Here is a 24,903-nt window from a genome sequence, read left to right on the forward strand (position 1 = left end):
ATAATCTTAAGAAAAATAAATAAATACATAAAAATCCTGCAGATTCTTGGGGTTATGTAGGTTTACTTCTAAACAGGGTCTCATTTCAGTATGTACGGGCAGACAAACTATAATAATTTTAGTTAAAGAATAAAATGAAATATTTATTAAAACTGCACGGTAGGACAGTTGTATAAGGGTTGATCGTCAAAAACTGCAAGAAAAAGCGTAAGGATCAAAGACACCCAAATTTAACAATTTTTATTTCTCTTTTTAAGATAAAACTCTTAAATTTTCTTTAAAATATGGGGCGAAACCTCTCTTATCACTGTAATATTTTAGCAACAACCCAGATCTATTAGATTTCGTGAAAAAAAGTTGCTGAAAATGAACAAAAACGGCATTTTCAGAACTTGTTCTTGTTGTTACCTTTTTTGTAAACAACGTAGCGCCTAAACGCGCGAACCGATTTTCATGAATGAGGTTTCATTCGATTCAAGGTTATCCAAAGACTGTTACAAAGTCTTTCTTTGAAAATAACTGAAAAGTAAATATTAAAAACAAACTATAACTAATATAATTATAAAAAATATGAGGGTAAAAACATAAAAAGTGACATAATTCTCACAATGTAACTTACTGAACTTACATTACTATTCATTTAATAAAAATGTTTTAAAAAACTATAAATATTTTTCTAATAAAAATCATTAACTACTCTTTCCAGTTCTTTATTTACATTTTTAGTATCAATATTTAAGTCTTTTCTAGATAAATTATTTACGCAGGGCATTCTACAAACAATTGTACTCAGTGAACAACTATTTTTAGAATCAAGTATGCATTGAAGGTAAATTTTAAAAAATGAGAACCTGATATTCTAAATTGTATAAATAATCTATCTGCTTGAAATAAAAATTGATCAATTGAATAGGTTGGGAATATTTGATCATTTAAATTTAATAATGAGTTAAAATTTAATATATTTTCGTTATTCGGAGACTGACATTAGTAACATGAAAACTGTATTAAACAGAGAATGGTGTTAATGTTCATGTAAGATTTTTTTCAGTAATTTACCTGCTCATTGTACAGCCACAATCCAGACAGATTGGATTTAAGTTTTAATTAATGTTTGTCCATAATTATTAAACCTTAAACCTAAACGAAACAGTTGTGCACGTCCACATCAGTTACATTATTATCTATGGTTCCCTAAATACGCGGGTGCCAAATTGGCAAACGTTTGGAAAAGTTCATTTTAATGTGAAAATGATTGGGCGGCCATTTTACTAACTATAACTCCGTGAAAATAGCATTATTATTAAGGGGAAATTTTAGTCTCGAATTCTTTTTTTTTTTTTTTTTCAATAAAATGCATATTTTGTAGATATTCCTTATTAAAAACTTGTCACTTTACAAATTAGTCTGAACTTAAAAGCAAGAATTTTCTGAATCTCAGAGAATTTAAATTTGATATTTTAAATTATAGGTAAACATTCTAGATAGTTCTGTATATACTTGTACATACAGGGTGACCAAAGTTATATGCTCCACCCACTTTTTTTTTTTAACGGCGGGAAATTTCGAAAAAATAAAAAACACGTATTTAATCATTTTTAGTCTAGTTTATTTTCAGTGATTGACCCATTTTTTTAAACCCCTGTATCTCGAGATACAGCATCCAACTTTTGTTTTTCAAATGGAACGTTATATTTTTTGTTGCATATTTTTATAGTATTTGAGCTACTAAAAAAGACAAAAAAACATTTTTTGGAATCGGTCGGGTTTTTCAAAAGTTATGGTAATTTAAAATATGAAAAACAAATTTCAGTTTACTGTCAAAATTACGTTATTTTTTTTAAAGAATCTGTTCAAAATGGGCACAATCAACGGATAGGCAAGCCAAAACTCTGGACTCCCACGCTTTGCTTGTAGCAGCACTTATCGTGGCGAAGTCAAGATCTAGACAGGCTAGAGTTATTCGACGTTCAGGTTGTTTTTTCTACAAACGTTTGGTGTGGAGTTTTAGGAAATCAACTAATCGGCCCATACTTCTACAGAGAGAACTTAACGGGTGCAAGGTATCCAACTTTTTTTTTGAGAGACATTTTGCCAGTTCTGCTTGAAGATGTTCATCTACAACGTCGGCTAGATATGTATTTTCACCAAGATGGTTGCCCGGCACATAATGCGAGAGTGGTTCGAGGTTACCGGGACCGAAATTTCCATGAAAAGTGCTTAGGGACTCATTATCCCATCCAATGGCCACCTCGATTTCCGGACTTAACCCCAATGGACTATTTTTTGTGAGGATACCTAAAAAATAAAGTGTAAAGTATCCTTAATCCCGTGGCTTCAATCGATGATCTGAAACGTCGAATAACTCTAGCCTGCCTAGATCTTGACTTCGCCATCACAAGTGCTGCTACAAGCACAGCGTGGGAGTCCAGAGTTTTGGTTTGCCTATCCGTTGGTTGTGCCCAGTTTGAGCAGATTCTTTAAAAAAAAATAAGTAATTTTGACAGTAAACTGAAATTTGTTTTTCATATTTTAAATTACCATAACTTTTAAAAAACCTAACCGATTTCAAAAAAATTTTTTTTTGTTTCTTTTAGGAGCTCAAAAACTATAAAAATATGCAACAAAAAATATAACGTTCCATTTGAAAAATAAAAGTTGGATGCTGTATCTCGAGATACAGGGGTTTAAAAAAATGGGTCAATCACTGAAAATAAACTAGACTAAAAATGATTAAGTACGTGTTTTTTATTTTTTCGAAATTTCCCGCCGTTAAAAAAAAAGTGGGTTGAGCATATAACTTTGGTCACCCTGTCTATTAAGTTTCGTAATAATTTAACTGAAATAGATCATTCAGAATGATGTTTAAAATAAAACTGACTAGAATGAAACTATTTTATTATAACTTTATTAAATCAGCGTAGTACAAACTGACAAAAAACTTAAAAAATCTAAAGTAAACACTGAGAACAGAGTTATAATAGCGCTATTTCGAGTGCTAGCCAGCTCTTCTTTAACAAATAACTATAAAAAAAAAGACTTTTCAAGAATGTAGTTTAGAGGAATTTAACGTGATCCGGCCAGTCGTTACATTCATCTTTTATGTCTTCTTGTTTACCACAGAAAATTCCTAATATTAAATATGACGTATACAATTCACTTATCTTTGAGAATAAACATATAATTTCAAATTTTAAAAAATACATAACTAATTATTTTACCAGAAAAGAATTTAGTTTTATAGTGCAGCCTACTTAAGTATGTTATTATGTAAATCAAAATTAGCATAAAACAAATCATTATAATGTAATGGCTAAATTGTTGGAACATTCCATTTGGCATGAACTTCTCATTTCAGTCGAAATATTTACGACGCATTCCATACAGTGATGTTATTTTTATCATGAACAAATTCCTGATACTAAACATACTAAAATAACATACTGATACTGAAATAACAATCCCATACATTCAAATTGAAATACGAGTATTTCATCCACTTAATATTAAGAGAAAAACATGACAATTTTTATATGCCAGGAAAGAATTCGGTACTAAATATTGTGATAAGTAATTATAACTATTAGCATAACAGTAAAGGTTAGATTAACTCAAGTTTTTTTGGCTGGTTTTGTTAAAAATAAAATTAATTAAACCCTCTATATTTGGGTATTTCTGAAAAGATAAGTCGAATTGAACTAATGAATTAAATAGATTTTTTAGTTACAATTAACGCATATATTGTGTCGTAAGCAATAAGGATAAGAAATAGACAATGTTTAAAACACACTAAGACGGGAGTAGTTATTCAGTAGTAACATTCTAATAACATTTCACTATCCATTTATTCTCGACGTCAGAGTGGAGATCGCGAAACCACTGTCTTTTAAGACGACGTCTAGGAGTGTTATCTGGAAGTATTACTAGCAGATTGTGATGAGATTGAATGTTAAGATGGAATTTTCTGTAAATTGTTTCAACAACTTGTGTGACAAAAGGAATGTGTGATTGGTGTCATAGAATAGCATTTTTTATAGCATTGGTATAATAAAATAGCATTCATATATGGTTTTTGTAAAGGAAAATTTTGGAAAAACAGTTGAAATTTTCGAAAATTCATCGCTTTATTCAATGCATAGAATAAATACATTTCTCTCTTATTTCTGTAAAATTTCATAATTTTAGAGCTCTAACACTAAACCTACCGACATTTATGCATAACTATTCCTACCGTGACCGGTCAAATGACCGGACTTTAAAATTACTTAAATTTCTCATTATAGAATGAAGATAATAATTATTTAACAATGAAAAATCATGGTTTCTTTTGTTTAAAAATAAATCTCGTAGATTTTACTCTTTATTGCATCATTTTTTATAATTATTGGCTTCTCGATTGCACATTTCCCGCATACGTATTTTTTACATTTTAGACAGCATTTTTTAGTCTTATTGCCTTTGGCTTATCTATTTGGCCATTTTCCGACCACTTGTTCGTGCACTATATTTGTCATGCTTTTGCAATGGTAACACAAATTTTGCCTTGAAATCTCACTTCCGATAGTTTTTTTTATACAAAATCCATGCATTTATCCCTGCTAAGTCTAGGATATTGAAAACTATTTGTTGAGGCTATCTCTGAGGTATTCCACGGTTATATTTCTTCCACGAGCTGTATACATTTCTGCTAATTTCAGAGCGACCAACTCCCCAAGCGAAACTGAAGGTTCTCTGCTTTCACGTTTTCCCAAATATGGAAAGCCTTTTATTACATCGAACGCTAGCCAAGATTTGATACCAAATTTTTGTCCGGTTTATTTGTCATCTACTGAGTAAATCTGCAACTTGACTTTGTTGGGAACACAATTGTCCTCCGAAGAGATATATGCTTTTGATTATAACATTTTTGACCGTTCTCAACGAATTTTGTTCCAAAATTTAGAAATCAAAAGCAAATTTATCGGTTTGTAAACGATGATTTCTTTGATCCAATCGAAAAAAAAAACCTCATAATTTCCGTCTATAAATTTCTGCTCATAGTGTTTGAGAAGAATGCTCGTCTCTATTTTTTGTTCCATAGAAAAGGGCAATATCGTACATTTTTCGCCTCATATGCACACATGCAAACAATAATCCGATAAATGCATTATCAAATTGAGTTTTCGAGAGAATTCTGAGACAAATATAAATAAATAAATAAAATAAAATATTAAAATAAGTAAATAAAATGAAAATGTTTAGCCGGTCGCGGTAGTTAAGACGGACTACATATTTTTCTCAAAAATCAAATATTAGTAAAAGAAATGAATATTAAAAAAACAATTGTATACATATTTTAGGAAAAGTCGTAAAGTTTAATGGCGGTATGATAACGTTTTAATTAAAAAATTTAAACCAAATTTAAAAAACGGTCAATTGACCGCTCGTGGTAGGTTTAGAGTAAAAGTCCAAAAAATAATTGAGATTCTTTGTTTTAAACCGAACATACGAGTACTTCTTTTTGAATAATAATAGACTTTTTAACGAAAACTTGTTCATGAAATGAGTTATTGAACACATAACTTACTCCAATCGCTAAAATATAAAAACCCATTAAACTTTACAAAAATTAAGTAATTAATTTCGATGACAAATTCAGGCTGAAATTTGGCCAAGAACTAATACGTAAAAACAGTAATGGCATTAAAAGAGCTAAATAAAATTGTGTATTGACGTTCACATATTCACAATAAGATAGTTTGTTTTACAAAAAAATGGTTCAATAAAGTAAAAATAAAATTTAGTAATGACACAATGAAAGCCGGGGCCGTTGCAGTTGCACTGTTTGGAAGTTTATTTTATGCAAACGCAGCTTGATAGATGTCGTTAAACTTGTGCAATTCACTATATAATCATTAAATTCCAATTTGTATTTTATTGTTGTTTAATCTAAGACTTCGTATTAGCTTATTTTGAGCACAGAATACTTGTTTATATAATGGCACAAACTGTTTATTAAGAAATGAGTGTTGTTTATTGTATAATTGGTCCCGTAATGATATCGCTTGCCAAACAGTAGTTTAATTATTTACTAACAGTCCTGAAATTATTGTGTTATAAGTTTAATAAAAATTAGCGAGAAATACACAAGAATAACATAATAGCGCTTTTTGTGTTTCTGATCTGCCAATAACAATTATTTTAATCAAGAATAACTAATATTAGAATTATAAAATTAGTTCTCAACTCACTGAGTCCAAACTAATTATTATATTTTCAAAAAACAATGTGAAATAAAGTAAACAAAGGTTTAGCAAAACAAACGCCTGTAATAAAGCAATATTTTCACAAAGCAAAATAGCTCAACTAAATAAAATAAATTTGAAAATTATAATTAAGCCAGAAACGAGGCAATATTAAATGGTACAAACACACAATACTCGTTGAATTGAAACAATAATAATAATTTGTATAAACACAAATTTTTTTAGATTAATTAAACTTTTTTGGCTTTTAATCTTAAATTCAACTTATTAAAATCATATTTTTCGTGTATGTATTCCAATTAATAAATGAACCGAACAGAATAAAATGGATAAACGTAAAATATAACGTGGTAATCTAATTTTAAACTTAATATTATCAATGAGTGTGCGAATCTGATCATAAATTGATATCAGTGCGGAAACTTAAGTTCTTATCACAAAGAAAAACTGTCCACCTTTGCAAATATGATGTGATAAACATCGTCTTTCTGCATGATTGTGGCAAAAATTTAGTTTTTATCAATTAGTTTTTTAGATCAATGGAAAACAAATTAAACATTAAGTTTAGAATCACACCAATTAAATACTTCTTACTCCAAAATTTGCAATAATAATAATAATATCTTGAAATAATATATTTTTTGTACTAAAGTAAAACACACCTATTTACTTTTTACACCTTACAATTTATTGAAGTATTCTGTTATCTCAAAATAGCCCGGATATTAACGCTAAAAACATTATTTTTCTTTGCAGAGGACTTTGCTTTTATAGTCTATTTAAAAAATTAGATTCGAGTAGTTCCTTTTACACGCGAAAATTGTCTACCAACTGATTTCTCAAATTGTATTAACCGCAATTGAATGAATACGGACCTATTTGTTTTTGGTTAAAGACGTCCTACTCTTATAGCAATAAACCATTAATAGTTTTAAATAAACCGCAAAAGTTTTTTACTACCTAAAATTGTTTGAATGTAGTGTGTAACATTTACGAGGGTCGTTTGAAAAGTCCGTGCAAAGTCAGAGAGATAGCACCACTGGCGCGTATCGAGGTTATGTTTAGTTAGTAGCATCTCTTGGAAGAACACACACCAAGTTTCAGCCAGATCGGTCTATTTCTTTGTGTTTGGCATTCGTTTGAATCGAGGAAGTCGAGTGATTTTCAAAAAATGGACGAAAAAGAATTTCGTGTGTTGATTAAACACTACTTTATGAAAGGCAAAACGCCTCAGGAAACTAAAGAGAAGCTTGATAAACATTATGGTGACTCTGCACCTTCGATTAGAACAGTTTATAAGTGGTTTCAAAATTTTCGGAGAGGCCATATGGGCACAAGTGACGCTGAACGTTCTGGACGCCCTGTTGAGGTTACTACTCCAGAAATCATTGATAAAATCCATGATATGGTGATGGATGACAGAAGAGTGAAGGTGCGTGAGATTGCTAGTGCTGTGGACATCTCGAATGAACGGGTACATAATATTTTGCAACAACATTTGGACATGACAAAGCTATCCGCAAGATGGGTGCCGCGATTGCTCTCGCTAGACCAAAAACGAAATCGTGTGAAGTGTTGCAAGGACGGTTTGCAGCTGTTCCAGAAGAATCCGCAGGACATTAAGCGTCGTTTCGTCACTGTGGATGAAACATGGATTCATCACTACACTCCTGAGACCAAAGAACAATCTAAACAATGGGTTACCAAGGGGGAATCTGCGCCAAAAATGGCGAAGACCGTTCCTTCGGCCGGAAAGATTATGGCGACTGTCTTTTGGGATTCGCAAGGAATAATCCTCATCGACTATCTGGAAAAGGGTAAAACTATTACAGGTGCATATTATTCATCGTTATTGGACCGTTTGAAAACCGAGCTGCAAGAAAAACGCCCACGATTGGCCCACAAAAAAGTCCTTTTCCATCACGACAAGCACCAGCTCACACCTCAGCAGTTGTGGTCGCAAAATTAATGGAAATAGGGTTCCAACTCGTTTCACATCCCCCCTATTCTCCAGACTTGGCTCCCTCGGACTATTATTTGTTCCCCAATATGAAGAAATGGCTGGCGGGAAAAAGATTTTATTCAAACGAGGAGGTGATTGCAGAAACGAATGGCTATTTTTCAGACTTGGACAAATCCTATTATTCGGAAGGGATCAACAAACTAGGGCAGCGTTGGACGAAGTGTATAATCCTAAAAGGAGACTATGTTGAAAAATAAAAAAGGTTTACCCCAAAAAATTAAGTAGTTTTTTTTTTTGCACGGACTTTTCAAACGACCCTCGTATACTTGTTTTGTTCAGTACATTGACTTAGAATAAGGGATAAAGTTTTGTACGAGTCCCGGAAGTAATCTTTAAAAGCATTTGGGCTTCAACAAACCGAATGCCTTTCATTGTGTTAACAACCTTTATCAAAGTAATTACGTTGCAAATCGGTAAAGAGTGTATGATAGATTTCTATCGATAATTCACATACACAAATTTGTGTACACTATTTAGCATAACTTAAGGGGTTATAGGCAGTCAGAAATTTGAAAAAATCGATTTTTTTATTTTATTTTTTTATATTAAAGTATCTCAGGAATGTTGTCCTAAAATTTCAAGTCGATCCGAGCAAAATTGTAAGAGTGAAAGTGTTTACAAGCCCCGACCGTTCGAATTACCATCGCTGTGCACAGAGCGCAACTTGCTACGCGGGAGGCAAGAATCCTACGCAGACAGCAGAAATCGGAAAACTTGGGACATTTTGGAAGACATGAAGGACTTATTTTATGGGCCTGGAATCGATGACACTGTGTAAGTTGAAAAAAAGATTATCCAGGTTTTATTCACAAACCTTTAACCGCTGAAAACTTTAAACGCGTTTTTCTCAAAACTACGTTTTCAAAGTCGGTGGACACGATATCTCAAAATCTACTGCACCGATCTTTTTGAAATTTTACGTATTTCTTTTACACATATTAAAATAGTACTTGGACGAAGGATTTTTTTTTTTTTTTTTCAATGAATAGAACTTGTTTTACAAACATAAAATGGTCAATTTTTTTTTAGTGAAAATCGTGACTCAAACTTTAAAGTTGTCCCAAAAATTAAAAATTCAATTTTTTTCTAAATCCTTCGGTCAAGTACGAGATAAAGTCATCTACTAACGAAATCTTTTCGAAATTTTGATTTCAGATGACCCAGTCTCAAGATATCATGTCCACGAGAGGGTTGCATTTTTTTGACGTGTTGCATTAAAATATTCGCCAATAGTACAATTATTATTAATTTGTAACGAAAAAATTACAGTAAGTTCTTTAAACATGGACTGATATGACGCAAAAGTTCCCGAATAAAATAGTAAACACGTTTTTCCCCCAAAAAAATTTGAAAAAATGACTTTTTTGGCGCCACTGACTGCCTATAACCCCTTAAGAACGGATTATCGCAGAAAGTTTTGAATTTGATATTTCCAATCAGCGCCATAATGGGCATCGAAATTAGTTATTGGACGAATTAAGTCAATTTACAGAATTTCTTGTTATGTTTTCAGAAAACATCTCCGACAATTTGATTTTTGGGTTTGTTTTTTTTTAATTCTTACTCTAACTACAAAAATGTAGAGCTGTTAAGTTTAAACAGAAACATTTTTGTCACAAAAATGCTTCTAATGGCAATTTCGAGAGAGTGGTAAGGAGTGAAACTTCCGCAGTAGAGGCAATTAAGGTAATGTAGTGACTCATTAACAAAAACTTACAGTTTAAAATGTTAAGTATAAGGGTTGATTAAACGCCAAAAGGGTCTGTGACATCTAATAAATTCTTAAAAAACATTAATGAAAATTAATGCAGTAAAATTACTTAAATATTAATGAAGAATTAATGAAATGTTGGGTACTCGCTGATTTGTGTACCTTTTGGCATTTAATCAACCCTTATACTTAACATTTTAAACTGTAAGTTTTTGTTAAGGAGATTTTTGTACCTTTTGGATAGATTTTCCTTTTTGTCTATTTTGCGAAGTTACATATCTGTTTTACAGATTTTTTTAAATTTGGAATAAGCAATTCTATCATTATAACCTGATAAGGTGGAACCGTAACTACCACTGGAGAGATCTTTTTAAAGAATGATTATAGTTGCGGTCCCCCAAACCATCCTTAATAACAATTTTTTTTGAAAAAGCGTTTTAAATAACATAGGAAGGTATTTGTACGTAAATGGCCAAATTAATCTGCGATTTCAGTACTTCCTTTTAAGAGGAGTAAGAAAAATAAACTGCGATTGCAGTACTTCTAGGCAAAGAGGCCAAGATTTTTTAACCGAACGACAATTCATTGACAAATCGGTTAACTCATTGATAATTTAAACGATTGCAGTACTTCCTCTTAGTAGGTGCAAGAGCTTGATGGCACTTCTCAGCCAAGTAGAGGAGCTTTAACCACTTATTCGAGCTGAATTTTATCAAAATCGGGCTATGCGTTATAGAAATATTGGTAATAATAGTTTTAGATAGAGTCTTATTGAGTGGGGCAAACTCCCCTCCTTATGAGGCACAGCGTCGAGACTTTAAAAGTGCAAAACTGTACAAAATTTCGATTCGAATGACACTTCATTCATGAAAATCGGTTCACGTGTCGATAATTTGAAACGATTGCTATACTTCCCCTTAATAAGTGTAAGATCTGATCGCCGCTTTAATGTTACGTAGGGGAGCCCTAACTCTATCATCCTACCAAATTTTATCAAAATCGGGCCAAGATTTGCAGAGTGATTAGTAATAATAATTTTGGAGGGGGCCTTACATAAAGGGGGCTAACTCCTCTCCCATTCGATGTACAGCGTCGAGACCCCCAAATGGCACATCTACATAACATTCCAAATCGAATGACACCTCACTCATGAAAATCGGTTCACGCGTTTAGGCGCTACTTTGTTTACAAAAAAGGTAACAAGAACAAGAAGAAGAAGAACAACAACAACAAGAACAAAAAGCCGTTTTTGCTCATTTTCGGCAACTTTTTTCTCGAAACCTATTAGATCTGGGTTGTTGCAAAAAAAATTACAGTTATAAAGGAGGATTTGCCCTTTATTTTAAAGAAAATTTTGGAATTTTATCTTTTATAGAAAAAGAGAAAAAAATTGTCAAAGTTGGTTGTTTTTCAACGTTACGCTTTTTCCTGCAGTTTACCGGACAGTTTTAATACACTGCCTTTATAATACTAATAGGAATATGAAAAGTAAGAAAATCGATTGAGCAAATATGCCATTTTATGGAATAAATGTTATAATTTTTAGCGTTACTTTAAAAAAAATAAAAAAATAAATAAAATCAATCCAGGTTATAAAAAGCCGTGTGCAAGTTTGCCAGAAAATAAAAGTATTTAATACCACGCTGAAATTTATGTAGAAATAAACCTAAAACAAAAAAAGGAAAGTCGGTAGACCGAGAAGAAGATGGATTGATGAAGTTGTGAAGGGTATTGCAGGTGGGAGTAACCAAGATGGAGTTACAGGGTTGGTGAGAGAAATGTGTAAATCGTGCATGATCTATTTACAGTGTGTTTTCGCTTGCAGCCACTGTTATGTGATTGGTTAGTTGGATTTTAGGCCCTTTTATTTATTTTTTGTTTAAAAGCTATTATTTACACATAAGTTAGCATACAAAAACTGAAAGAAACTGATTCGAGAAAATCTTGAAAACGCACAAATATACTCATTAATTTTTCAAGTTAGTTGCGATCTTTAAACTTCAAAACTTTGTTTACGGTTATTTCTTAACAATTAGCACGAAGTTACAGTGCTGCCAACTCTTCTAGAATTCAAAAAAAAAAAATGTTCGAATTGAAAAATTATCTGGCAGTTTGATTCACTTTTTGTTCAGTACTGACTGAAAAGAAATCGTTCCAATTTTTATGAGCAGGAAACGCAATTAAAATGTGATAAGTAAAATGTGGGTGTCGGTTGCGGTGGACATGGTAATACAATATCACGTTTGAGACTGGAGAAGGCACAGTGCTGTATCGTTCTTCTTGATTACGGTCACTGTAATAGTAGATCACGAGGCCATCTACTATTCAATTTCCTTCGAAGATTAACTGGTATTCCACTAGTGTACTATTAAAGGTGGTGAAATGCTTGGCGGAATGAAATTTGAGGGATTGTGTTTTCAAAAGATCATTGAGCAATTGGTTTGGAGAACGTTGGTATGACTTCCCATACTTGATGACTCCGTGATTAAGTTGGTTTTCTTTTAGTAATGGTACGTTTAAAATGCCTTTTTTTTTTTACGCTTTGTCAAGTAATCTAGCGAAAAGTTCGTTGCATCGATCAGTTTCTTGTCTTTTGCAGTCCAGAATGAGGATTCCTTGTCGATCGGTTGCCCAAGAGTAGACTAGATAGAGTAAGTAGATAAGATTTGGGTACAGAAGTTTGGTTGATGAACAGAATTTTATTGAAGTACTAGCATTTAGATTCTTAATTATTATATCTTCTTCGAGACAGACAAACATACAGAGGAATTAGCTGAATGTTTAAGGATCACGTTCGAGTTCAGGTGGTAGCCCTCAAATTTTCTCTCATTAGGAACCGCTACAGCCTCACTAACTAGAACGTTTTCCTTAACAAGAGAATACATTCTAGTGGCCCTCAGTGCAAAGAGAGGACTTACAAAATTTTTAAAAAATAAAGCAAATCCATTTAGTCGATAATGACTCAAAAACTTGGATAAGATTGCAAAATCCATTCTGCTTCAATCAATCAGTGAAAGTAAAAAATTTTAAAAACAAAAAAGAAACTGATAAATTTGTATTAAGTTTTAGGTGGCTAGTTCAAAGCCTAAAAAGATCGAAACAACGTTAAGGGGTCAACTTGAGATATTGAAGCAAGCTGAAAGGAAACGATTTGAATTTAAAACTGCGGTTAGTGAGAAATGTTTATTCAACTATACATATACATACATGTATATATTTTTTAGAATTTTATCGTAATTTATTTTGAAAATGAAGTAGTATTAATTTTTATAATTTAATTGCTATAAAAATAATAATAATAATGGGAATCAATAATTTCATATCTGTAATCTAATCAGAACATTTAGTTTCAATTTCAGCCACTTCATAATACATAATTATTTGTATAAAATTCGAATTTATTAGATTTAATTAAAGATTAACGTAAAAAAACAACCTGATCAAATTTGAGTTTATTTTTGCGCATTAAATTAAAAAAAGAAAATAATCTAATTATTTGTCCACTACATCAGTTATCAATTCGTTTTTCATTAATCAACTTTTTTATTTTAAATAAAAACTTAAAAGTGAGAGTAATACTTATTCAAAGATAATACGTTTAAATAATAAAAGAATAAATTCATTACAAATTTCCTTCTAATTGTAAACAAAGTAGATGCCCTTAACTTCTTTAAGTTTGATCAATATTATTTTAATATTTTACATATATTTCGAATCGATTTGGTACTGTATACCAGTATCATATATAATGCGTTTTATTAGAGGTGATGAAACTATTAAAAAAATAGTTTTATATACATAGCGTTGAATTCTCGGTATATTTAAGTACAAAATTGAATTTGTAAAAGTGAAGAGATAACCAAAAATTATAAACAAAATAGGTTTTAAAAATTACAATTATAAAAATTACCAAACTCTCCTCGTCAGGTTACTTAACAAAAAAAAAAACCTCCTCGCTCTTCTGTTTCCTATCTTTGCTTACTGCTAAACTTGATAATGGAATAAATCAACAAACTTACCTCTTCAGCAAACTCAAAATCACCATCAAACTTCCTTTTCCTCTTTGCCTCGGTCAGGTGAAAGGTGGCCAGTACGAGGACGGCTATGAATGCGGTAAACGTGACGAACCTCATTTGGATGCAAAGAGGGCCCGCCACTTAAGAAAACACGCACGAAAAATTAGAGCGCCCAAAAAGGCTTATTCAAAATAATTATTTTATTTATAATATTATTTTGAATACTCTTAAATATTCAGGAAAACTTCAGGAAAGTTTTTATTCCGCAAAGAAAATATGCGATTGAATAAACAAAAAAAAAAAAAAGCTGTTCCTACTTATGCAGTAAACGGTTTGAAAACACGGGTATAACTAAAAGTCCAATGGACGAGTTTTAGAGAGTCACACAACAACGAAAAGGAGAACGGTGTGGGTACACCTCTGCGGTGATCGTGAATGTGGAGTGTTGCGAAGGAATGCCGACAGATGGCAGCAGCCGTCTAGCACGGCGCAAGTCTATTCTGAAAATCAATGCAACCAGAGGTACTATATCCTTCGGGGACTCTACTCGTACCCACTAGGAGATGATAAAATCCTGAAGTAAAAAAATAAAATTAACTTCTTTACAAATATGGCTTCTTCTCTCTTTCATTAGTATTTTTTCATTTAGCATAAATCCAATTTCTATTTTAACATTTTATAGAATAACATCACGACGCTTCCATTATTAACATTTATTGTACATAATTCTCTTGAATCACACTGTACAATACATTAGATAGTTTTACATATTCCTACCTTTTTAACTAATACCGACCTGATATCATAATGTCCCTCTTATTTTTCTTTTTTAAGTTCAAAATATGTAACTATTATTATTATTTATTAAATTTAAGCATCCATTTGTTTATTATTGCGAATAATTTACCTATCATCATAGCAAATTTTAACACCAAATTAGACATAATGGATGGGAGGCGACTAGCGAACATACTTACTTTATACAATATGAATTCTCCAATTTTTCTAACCATTAAATAAAGCCTAAGGCCTAGATCGGGAAGCGAACTCTGTACTAGAATGTATTTTAGCTTAGAAGACCTTGCCCCTAACATCTCAGCTATCGTGGCTTCTTTAAGTCATTAAAAGAATTTTTGTTTAAGTACTTGTTTAAAATAAGTCCCCACATTTTGTCAAAAATTTCAGAGAGATCAGAAGTAAATTTTTAAAGTGCAATTTGTAACCTTATGACTTCCTTATTTTAGACAATCTACTTAAAAATTGACTACTGGTCCATCTAAAAGAGTTTTCAACGAATTAAACAACTTGATAAACTAACATTGTTGGGTGCTCGTGAACACGTTTTCTTGCAAAACAAACGTAATTTCTCATACGAAGACAAAAGGAATCCTGGAAAATCATATACCCATTAGACAAGGAAACTTTTACTAAAAAGTGCCAGCACCTAGGTCCGATAATGATCAACTAAGGGCCTAATGAGTTTTCTTAAAAATTTCTATTACTTTTATTTTTCCAGTAATCGGAGGAAGATTGAGGCTGTTTGGAGAATGACTTATGCTTCGAAATGGTGTCAATTTTTAGGAAATTTATCTGTCTTTCTAACCGTGTCATCAGAATCGAATTCGGACTAAAACTTTCTGAGTAATAACATTTTTATTGGAAAAAAGTAATGATTTTAGAACGAAAATTTAAAGTGGCGTCACTTAAGAACAGTGTTAAATATGAAGTTGGCCAATACGTCATTGAACTCCACTTTAGATGTACTACACACAGTAGGCCTATGGATATTACTTACTGGTTCACCCTGTATATAATGCGTTTATCTCTAACTTTCCCTCATTTATGGCGCACTGATACCTAAGTATGGATGAGTCTATCGTATAGATAAGTTAAGTAAAAAAATCTCTCGGGAATTTCTACTATGATAATTCTTAAAGTTCTAGCCAATATAATTCATTTAAACAAGAATTCAAAACAAACCTCTCACATTATATTGTTTCTTTAAAACTGCCCATTACAATGAAGTGAAACTGTAAAGCCACATTACTCCTCATAACTGCACAGAAAACGAATTATTAAAGAAACGTGCTTGAAATATAAATATAAAGTTTTGAACATGTCGTAGAACCCAATTCATACCCAAATGTAGTGCAACTATTAGGAATAACTGAAATGGATGCTTCATCGCCCATCCTAAGAACAATAATTCAAACCAAGTTTTAGTGTTGCATGTATCTAGTGTGAATGCTAAGTTTAACGGTAAAACTCTTCATTTAAGTCGTTCGTCCTACTGGAACTACTTACTTAATTAATTATTAGTAATAATTTTACAGTTACCATTACCCCAAAAACCACTTTACAGTTCTAATAAAATGAAAACTCTTAACTTTTCCTTTGTTTCACGCAATGAGTGTTAAGAAAAAGATCAACCCCAGTTAGTACATTTAGTACTGGCCTGAATAGCAATCGTCATTACCATAAAACATCCTTTTGCTGTCCAAACTAGCTGGTAGTTCCTGATTTCTCCTTCGTTTCACGCAATGAATGTTAAGAAGAAGATCAACTCCAGTTAGTACATTTAATACTGGCCTGAATAGCCATTATTATTACCACAAAACATCCTTTTGCTGTCGATACTAGCTGGTAGTTCCTGATTTTTCCTCCATTTTACGCAATGAGTGTTAAGAAAAAGATCAACCCCAGTTAGTACATTTAGTACTGGCTTCAATAGCCACTGTCATTACCACAAAATACCCTTCTTCTGTCCTAACTAGCTGGTAGTTCCTGATTTTTCCTTCGTTTCACGCAATGAGTGTTAAGAAAAAGATCAACCCCAGTTAGTACATTTAGTACTGGCTTCAATAGCCACTGTCATTACCACAAAATACCCTTCTTCTGTCCTAACTAGCTGGTAGTTCCTGATTTTTCCTCCGTTTTACGCAATGAGTGTTAAGAAGAAGATCCATTTCTTCTGCCAGTGGAACTATTGTTCAGGTAGCTTACCTGTAATTTTATATGTAAACATAAACTAAACTCTATTTCTACTAATCTTTTCCTTTGCCCTTAATAAGTACTTACTTTAGAAAAAATAATTAATAAATAAATTTTATTGAAATATTTAATTGAAACCTATGTAAATTATTGCTTATTAAACCAAGTATTTATTGTACGGTCAGTGGTAATGAGGATTAATTTTTTCGTTTGAATGGGAATAAATAGAAGAAGAAAAAAAGTCTTTATTTCCAAAGTACTATACAATAAGGAGAATATGTACTCTCACTTTCGTAGAAGAAAGGTTGATGTTGAAGAAAACTTGTAATATTTGAAAATTTTGACATTTCATTTCTTTTGTTTTTTGACAAATAAAACTAATGACAATAAAAGAAATATGTTTGAAGATTTAATTCAAATCATAATAGGATAGATAATTTTGGCATAAAAACATAAGTAGTTACTATACTTCGGCTACATAAGTTAATAGAAAATGCTAAGAGGAATAATATATGTATTTACAATAATTTGCTGTTGCAATCTGAAATTATTTACTTATAAATGCATTATATTAGAGGTGTGTTTATTCCAAATAATATTTTGATTTTTAAATGTTACTTATTAAAAAGTGTATGATGCTTAATTAAATACTTAAATTGATCGGGTCGATGAGTAGTCCAATAAACGTGCCACAGTACATTTCCATGCTATCTAGCGGCGATTTAAAAAACTACAACCCTTTTGTAGTTCTAGCAAGCGCCACTAGACAGCATAGCATTCACTTTCGTTGCAAAAAATAATTCAATTTTCCCTTTACGCTTTCTTTACTTTTTTAGATCTTCCAAGTTCAACTTATCGTAAATCGATAACTTCTATTATTCAATTTTATTTTATTAGTTCCAGTTTTAGAAAATCGGCGGTATTCAAGTTGATAAGTAAGCTTAAAGATAGTTTCATAATTCATACGTTTAAGTTATTAAGTTTCATAGTTTGAGATTAAAATAAAAATTAATATATTTGTTTAATACTTAACATAATTTTTAAATGTTTTCTACCATACACTATATTAGACTATTTTACCTGAAAGTCTGATCAGTTCATTAAATGGGGAAAATAAATAAGTTCTTGTTTTGTAAAAGAAAAAGCTTTTGTTTAATGACTAGCAGTAACAAAATGTTTAGAGAAAATCTTATCAAAAATAATTTTCACTTTTCCAAAAATTAAAGTTAAACACAGATTTCATCATTGTTATAAATATAATTAAATGTAAATGTTTCACTTTTTTCATAATTTTTATCTATATTATACATAAACTTTCTTAAAGCTAATGCTTCACATTTCGTGACATGATAATCTCTATGCCACCAATTAGAAATATTATACTTTCTATCAACCATTGAAACAGGTATGGGGCAATCATAGTGTTTTTTATTAACTATACTAATATTTGTATTAAAACTATTCATACACAGTAAACATTCGAATTCTTCAACAATAGTTCCAGAATCATTTTCAGTTGTCCATTCATAAGGCCTAAATTTTTTTATTAAGTAATTATTGGCAATTTTTTGATCAATTTTATGTTTTCTATGTTTGTTATAAGCTGTAGAATTGTTTGCTAAAAAAATTAAATATTCAGCTAAATCTTTTGGTGAATTAAATTCGGTAACAAATATTGCAGAGTCATTATCGGGCAGCCAGTCCTGTAACAAAAGTATAATTTTTTTTTCGAAATTTAAGTTTAAGTTTAAAAATGATTAAGTCAAAGAAATGCTTATTTCTAGATTCCTAAACGAGAGTTAAATCGAGCATTGTTTGCTAGGCTTACGACAAGGAAAATGAATTAATAAGTTTTGTAATACCACTTTTGATTTCTAGATCAAATAACATATATCAGCAAAACTTATTGTTTTACGATGAGTAATGTGATAATATAAATAAAATTCCCCTAATAAATAAATAAATAAAATATCCTATTTTTAAAGCCGAACAACTTGTACATGAACTTTAAATTTACCTTCATCATTCGTCTTTGGAGTCCCAAGCTAGAAGTAAATGGTACTCAAAGGAAGGTAAAATTCACAATTCATTTAGAAATAAAGAAATAGCGCAACATAACAAAAAAATATTATATGTTAAAAGTATATTTCAGGTGCATTGGAAAAGCCAAGAAGAAAAATATATTACTGATAACAGAGAGTAAAATACTCAGGCAGAGTGCTAAGGTTATCCAGCAGTGTTGAAATAAGCGAAACGTATGTAATCTATACTCGAGACATAATAATAGTAACATAGTAATAATGAGGTATTTCTTTAATTATAAATATACATATAATAAATACGTTATGCGATAATATGAATTATATATAAATTTTTGTCCTCTACCCCAAACTATCTTCTGTCCATAGAGTTTTGTTTGGAACCTCTGGAAGTATATACGTTCAATCTCCATGCAAAGTACTATCTCTTCCAGCACACAGACTTCCTAGAATAGTTTCCCTTAAAATAATTGAAAAGAAAACCTATTGGTACAAGCATTGGCTTACTCTCTTCCAATCAAATAACCTCAGTTTTGAAGGCTCTTTGGATTCCTTGCATGGTTGGCGTGCCCAGTTGGATTTGTTGTCCAGAAGTATTAAGGAGTCTCATCTGGAGGAATGTGTGAATCGTGCGGTTCAGTCGGAGCGTTTTTGTACTGTACAGATACTTAATCGCAGAATACAGACATAGTACCACGGCAGAGTTTTCTGAAAGTTTAACATTCCTGGAATTGCGCTGGTTTCTTAAGCTGAGGGGAGAACTTTTCTATTTAAATTATAAGCCTTGGTTGGTCAGAGACTCTGATTTAGAAAAGTGTTCTCTGTGTAACTGTGTTACGTGAGAGGAGATGTATCTTTTTCTTGGAGAGTGTACTTTGTTAAGAGAATTCCGCCTTGTTTATTTCCGTAAAGGTACACTCTCCAGATCGGATATTATTTCTTCTTTAACTGGCCAGTCAGATCCTCGCCCAATTATCCGTTACGCTCGCCATGCATGGAAGGCAAGGTACTCCTGGATTTCCGATATGTAATTCAGTTCATTTTGTTTTTTCCCCCTCTTTTCTTTTTTTGCGTTTGATTGAATTTAATTTAATATAAAATTGTACTTTATATCTCAGTGGAATGGAAAGAAATTATTAATTTAATTCATTTTATATTTCATTTTATATTAATTTACTTTATTTTATTTTAATTTACTTTATTTTATTTTAATTTACTTTATTTTATTTTAATTTACTTTATTTTATTTTAATTTACTTTATTTTATTTTAATTTACTTTATTTATTTTATTGAATATTTCGTATTTTTTAATTTATATGTAAGCAGTGCTCTCAAGCAGACGGATTTGCTATTGCTTTATTTATTTTTTAAATCTACGTTGGCTATATATATATATGATTTCTCAATAAATAATAAATAATAATAATAATAAATTTTTGTTTGAATAAGCATCTCATTAACAGACCTGTTTTTTTTTTTATATCTTTGTCTTATTTTTACTTGGATTAGAAAAAAACATCTCAACTTTAATTAGTTTATAATAAATGTAATAAAAAAAGTATGTATTCTCTTAGCTTGTTTACAATAATATTGTAAAGTGTAACGAAAATATTAGAACGTATTGATAAGTAAACAAAAACAAACAATGCAATCTTATACAAACAACATCCTCTTGCCTATATCTTTTATTTACCGATAATCGATAATAATAAATAAACATATCGGAAAACATAATGTTATGACTGTTAACGCTAGTGCTATATCATAAAAAAACAAACAAAAAGTACGTAATTTCGTTAGAAAAAAAGAAATCTTTTATATTTCTAGTGTTAGAGAAAAGAAAAATTGATAAAATGAAACAAGTAGCAGTGTTCTGATGTTTATTGCCTCAGAATATCAGAAAATTGTAACTAGTTATTTAAAAAAATTAAAATTGGTAAAACTATTGCTTAATTCAAACAGTAAGGTAGTTGCCTTCACCCTAGTTGGTGGGCCGTGATCTTCTCACTTCTTCAGAAAACTTCAATCCGCAGATCACGCTTAACAATACTTAATATTGACTTCTTCAACAACCACACATTAGGCACAATGCACATATTGCTGCAGAGGTAGTTAATTTGAATAATCTACGGAGTTTAGCTGATCCTCAGACTAATTCTAGTTCCCCATTACACACAATCATTCTGATTTACACATTTGTACACCTTAGAAAAACTATTCTACGAACAAACACGAGAACATAAAGAGCCACGGCGGATTTGCTTTAGTCAAATTACCTTATCATAAATGAATTTATTATTATATATATTTTTTTAATTACTCACTTTAGCAGAAGGTGAACCATAATATATAGGAACAGTACCAGCGATCAAAGGTCTCCATAACTTTTCAGTAATGTAATCATCACATACAGAATTCTCAAACGCAATTGCAAATTTATACTTTGAGACAAAATGTAATAATTCATCTGACATCATTGTTTCTAAAGGATTTGATAGGCTGCAAAATGCATTAATGTTTGATTCACATAATATGAGTGTTTATAAAATTAAGGCGCTTTGTTAGCACCCGGATCCAACTAAATGCATTTCCTCTTTGGGGCAGTCCACATCAAGGATATTGTGAGTTTTAAAAGGCTTTAGGAAGAGGAAATCCAAGGACGGTCAGCTAGACTAGAACCTGTCGACTCTGCTCTTCTGGGGCTGTCCATTAGGGGTATATACATATCTCGTGCAATTTTATAATCTATTCTTGAACAGTTTTTCAAAAAAAGAAAATTTAATTTTTTACTGCAACATTTTTAAGAACCTCCTAGGAAGCTTAAATTATAAAAAGTTTGATGCCCTCAATTCTTAAAAATGTATTTAAATGAATGAAAAGTGGAGATTAAAATAAAGAAGAGATTTTTACATTTATAAAAATCTTAACGATAAAACATTGACTATAGGGAGAAAAGTAAAATATTAAGATCCAGCTTTTTACCTCCTTTGCCAGAATCAACATCTGCCTTAGCGAACCATATCCTTGCTCAACCTAAATGACTATGCAAAGTAATGAAGTAAAATGAATCCCTCATATTTGTTTTTGGCACGATTCACAACCCAAACCATCCAAAAATTTGGTTATGTAGAAATAAGAAAATTAATTACACATAACAGTGGAAGGATTTTGTCTAAAAGCCTTTTATAGGATATAACAAGATAATATTTAGTTATTAAGAATATTATTTTCCAAATTCGGGGAACCTACTCTATTGCAAGGAAAATAGTTTTCTTTGATAACCCATCTTTTAGAAACGCTCTTTCTCTTGAACTCTCTCGATTTATTACTAAGCTTAATTTTCGCTCCAAAATGTAAACAGAAATTCTCAAAGAAACATTTTCAATATCTTACTTTTCTCTGTTTAAAGCAATCTAAGTTAATTAACTACAAAAATAACAATGTTAAATTAAAAATTAATTAAGTTTACCTTACTGGAAGTTTTTTGTTATTCAAACATTCACCATATGAATCAACATTGATATGATTCATTAACTCATATACATAGGAATCTCTATTATTTGGCGTCACACAATCTGATTGAATGTATACAACAGGAGCTAATTTATCTTCCAAATTACTCTTAGCTTCAAAACTTACTAAATATTTTTGGTCTGAAACAAATAAAATGAATCAGTATTTTTTTCAAAGACACAGTTACATTTGATAATGATTAACTTTAAAAAAAAAATACCAGTTAAATCATCAAGAGAAGGAAGATATTGCAAGGTAAGAGGCAAATCACTAAAGCGACTAAACGTCGAAGAATAATTGAAAAGTGATAAAATTACTTCATGTGATAACAATGGTGTATTTCGCGGCGACTCTTCATGTAGAAGTCCCCATAATTTACTATTCCTTTCTAAAGGCAAATCACTTTGATTGAACAATGATCCATAAAATAGTAAGGCCTGTAGAATAATGTCAAATATTGGAGGGAAATAGATTAAATAATTCTTTGCTTTAAAATCATTAACAAATATGTAACTCAAGTTAATAAGACTATACCTTTAGTCTTGGATCGTCCTTGTACTTTCTATTGCTAGTTAAAAAACAACGACTATAATTGCCACAACGTATAATCCTCCCTGGTTCGTCCAAAAAAGGTGTCCACCATAATACAATATTTGCTGAAAAAATATTAATAGAACACACCATTGTGCAATTAGAAATTACTAGGGAATTAATAAGAATCATTAGGGAGAAATAGTGGACTCACTGTAATTAAACTTACTATTTTCTACGCTCCACTTGTCCTCTATTTGTCTAAATGTAATTAAATTCTGAAAAAAATTGAGTATAGGTAACTTTTAAAATTTATAGAAATGACAAAATTAATATTTGTTTTTAATAAAAACATGAAGAAAGTATTTGTTTTAACCAGAAGTTGCTTTCGTTCAAAAAGACAATTATTATCGGTACCCCATATTCAATTTACTGTTCACGCATTCTTACAAAGCAGTTTACGCAATGACTTACATGATACTGTCAAGTTCCAAGTTAGATACCGACAACGCGAAGAAGATAACTGCTTCACATTTGCAGATTTTTTTGTCAGGTCTTACTGTAAACCTATTATTAAAAGGCGAATGGAACTTCACGATGTAAAACAGTTTCATTATTATCTCGGAAAAGAAAACTTCCATTGAGAAATTTCATATTTACACTTAAACATTCAACACTTCTGTGTTTGAATTTTCCGTAGTAAGCATATCATAATGAAACTTTGTGAAACCATAAATTTTGTTGAAACAAAAGAAACGAAGACTTATTTTCAAAGGTGTGAAGACTGACGTTGATGTCGTACCCTTGTAAAAGAGAATAGAACATCAAATTTCGCCACTTAAGGCAAACAAGATATATGAGAAGGCTTAAATAAATTGGAATATATCTTCAAATGAACCTACAATTTCGCCCTAAATTAGCCTAAGTTAACTTATATTAAACGCTAACTCCAAAAATTCTGCTCATTACTCATTATTTTCACTGATTATTTTCAGCTATACGTAACAAATACAGATCAAAGACATGAGGAAATTTACGTTCCCTTCTAAATTTACATACTTCTTCTAAGTTAATCTAAAAATACTTACATAAAAAAAAATCTGAAGTATCAAAGTAAGTACTAACACACAAAATAAACATTTACCAGTAAACGAACACATAACTCTATTAAAAACGCTAACTAAAATGGTCACAAGCATAGACATAATAGAAAATACTGAGTAATATTTCCTGTGATAAAGATTAATCACATTACTACTATCTTCGTGGCTTCATAATTTTGTGGTAAAAGTTTTAGAATAGGAAGTTATCATGACGCAGAATGGAAAACTATTGCTAGACTTAATATTGCAAACAAAGGATAACATGAAAAATAAAAATGTAGTAACGACATCCTAGCTTCTTTGCTATTATTACTAGTATTGAATAATCCAACTTCCAGTTACGATCCTTACATCGTTTTACTTTTCCATCAACATGGTAATGGTAGTTAAACTAGGATTGGAAAGGATACCCATCGATTGATGTTTTTGTGCGGACTCTCGATGATGAACCATTCGATATTGAACATCAATATTAGTCTTTAGCTTGAATTATCAAGTAGCATTTTAAAGTTTGTATGTTGTTAACAATTCGTAACGGCAAACCGTAAGCATTACTAATTATGTTTGTTTCTATAAAGATAACTCGGCTTTATATGATAATTTAACATGTAGCAAACGGTTATACTGACTACTTTTGGAATTCCGTTTGATGATTACTATTGATTATTATTTTTAATTGTTAGATGGAAAAATAGGAAGCATACAAGATCTAACTTCATGTATCGCTAAG

General features: G+C 31.0%; 2 protein-coding genes across 3 annotated transcripts in view; both read right to left on the reverse strand.

Annotated features, from left to right (window-relative positions):
* Nucleotides 1–14,445, reverse strand: part of Cow (Proteoglycan Cow) — a 290,331-nt gene extending 275,886 nt beyond the window's left edge. Inside the window, exon 1 of the mRNA XM_074133234.1 lies at nt 13,999–14,445. Within this exon, the coding sequence (XP_073989335.1) occupies nt 13,999–14,112 (114 nt within the window). The 5' untranslated portion in view covers nt 14,113–14,445. The remainder of the gene's footprint in view (nt 1–13,998) is intronic.
* Nucleotides 14,446–18,106: 3,661 nt separating this feature from the next.
* LOC141457333 (GDP-fucose protein O-fucosyltransferase 3-like) lies at nt 18,107–24,787 on the reverse strand. Of its 2 annotated transcripts, none has more exons than XM_074134172.1 (7): nt 24,584–24,787; nt 23,300–23,348; nt 23,074–23,195; nt 22,760–22,976; nt 22,496–22,679; nt 21,351–21,525; nt 18,107–18,689 (listed from the first exon to the last, which is right to left on the reverse strand). In XM_074134172.1, exons 1-7 carry the CDS (start codon nt 24,638–24,640, stop codon nt 18,213–18,215), a joined length of 1,281 nt encoding a protein of 426 aa, XP_073990273.1. In that variant the 5' UTR covers nt 24,641–24,787; the 3' UTR covers nt 18,107–18,212. The 2 variants fall into 2 exon arrangements, with proteins under 2 accessions (XP_073990273.1, XP_073990272.1); XM_074134171.1 differs by lacking the exon at nt 24,584–24,787 and adding an exon at nt 24,159–24,419 and having other exon boundaries at nt 18,108–18,689.
* Between the last annotated feature and the right edge of the window lie 116 nt (nt 24,788–24,903).

This window comes from Rhodnius prolixus, unplaced genomic scaffold (assembly GCF_049639745.1).
Source record: "Rhodnius prolixus isolate KJV_2025 unplaced genomic scaffold, Rpr scaffold_10, whole genome shotgun sequence".
Taxonomy (NCBI): domain Eukaryota; kingdom Metazoa; phylum Arthropoda; class Insecta; order Hemiptera; family Reduviidae; genus Rhodnius; species Rhodnius prolixus.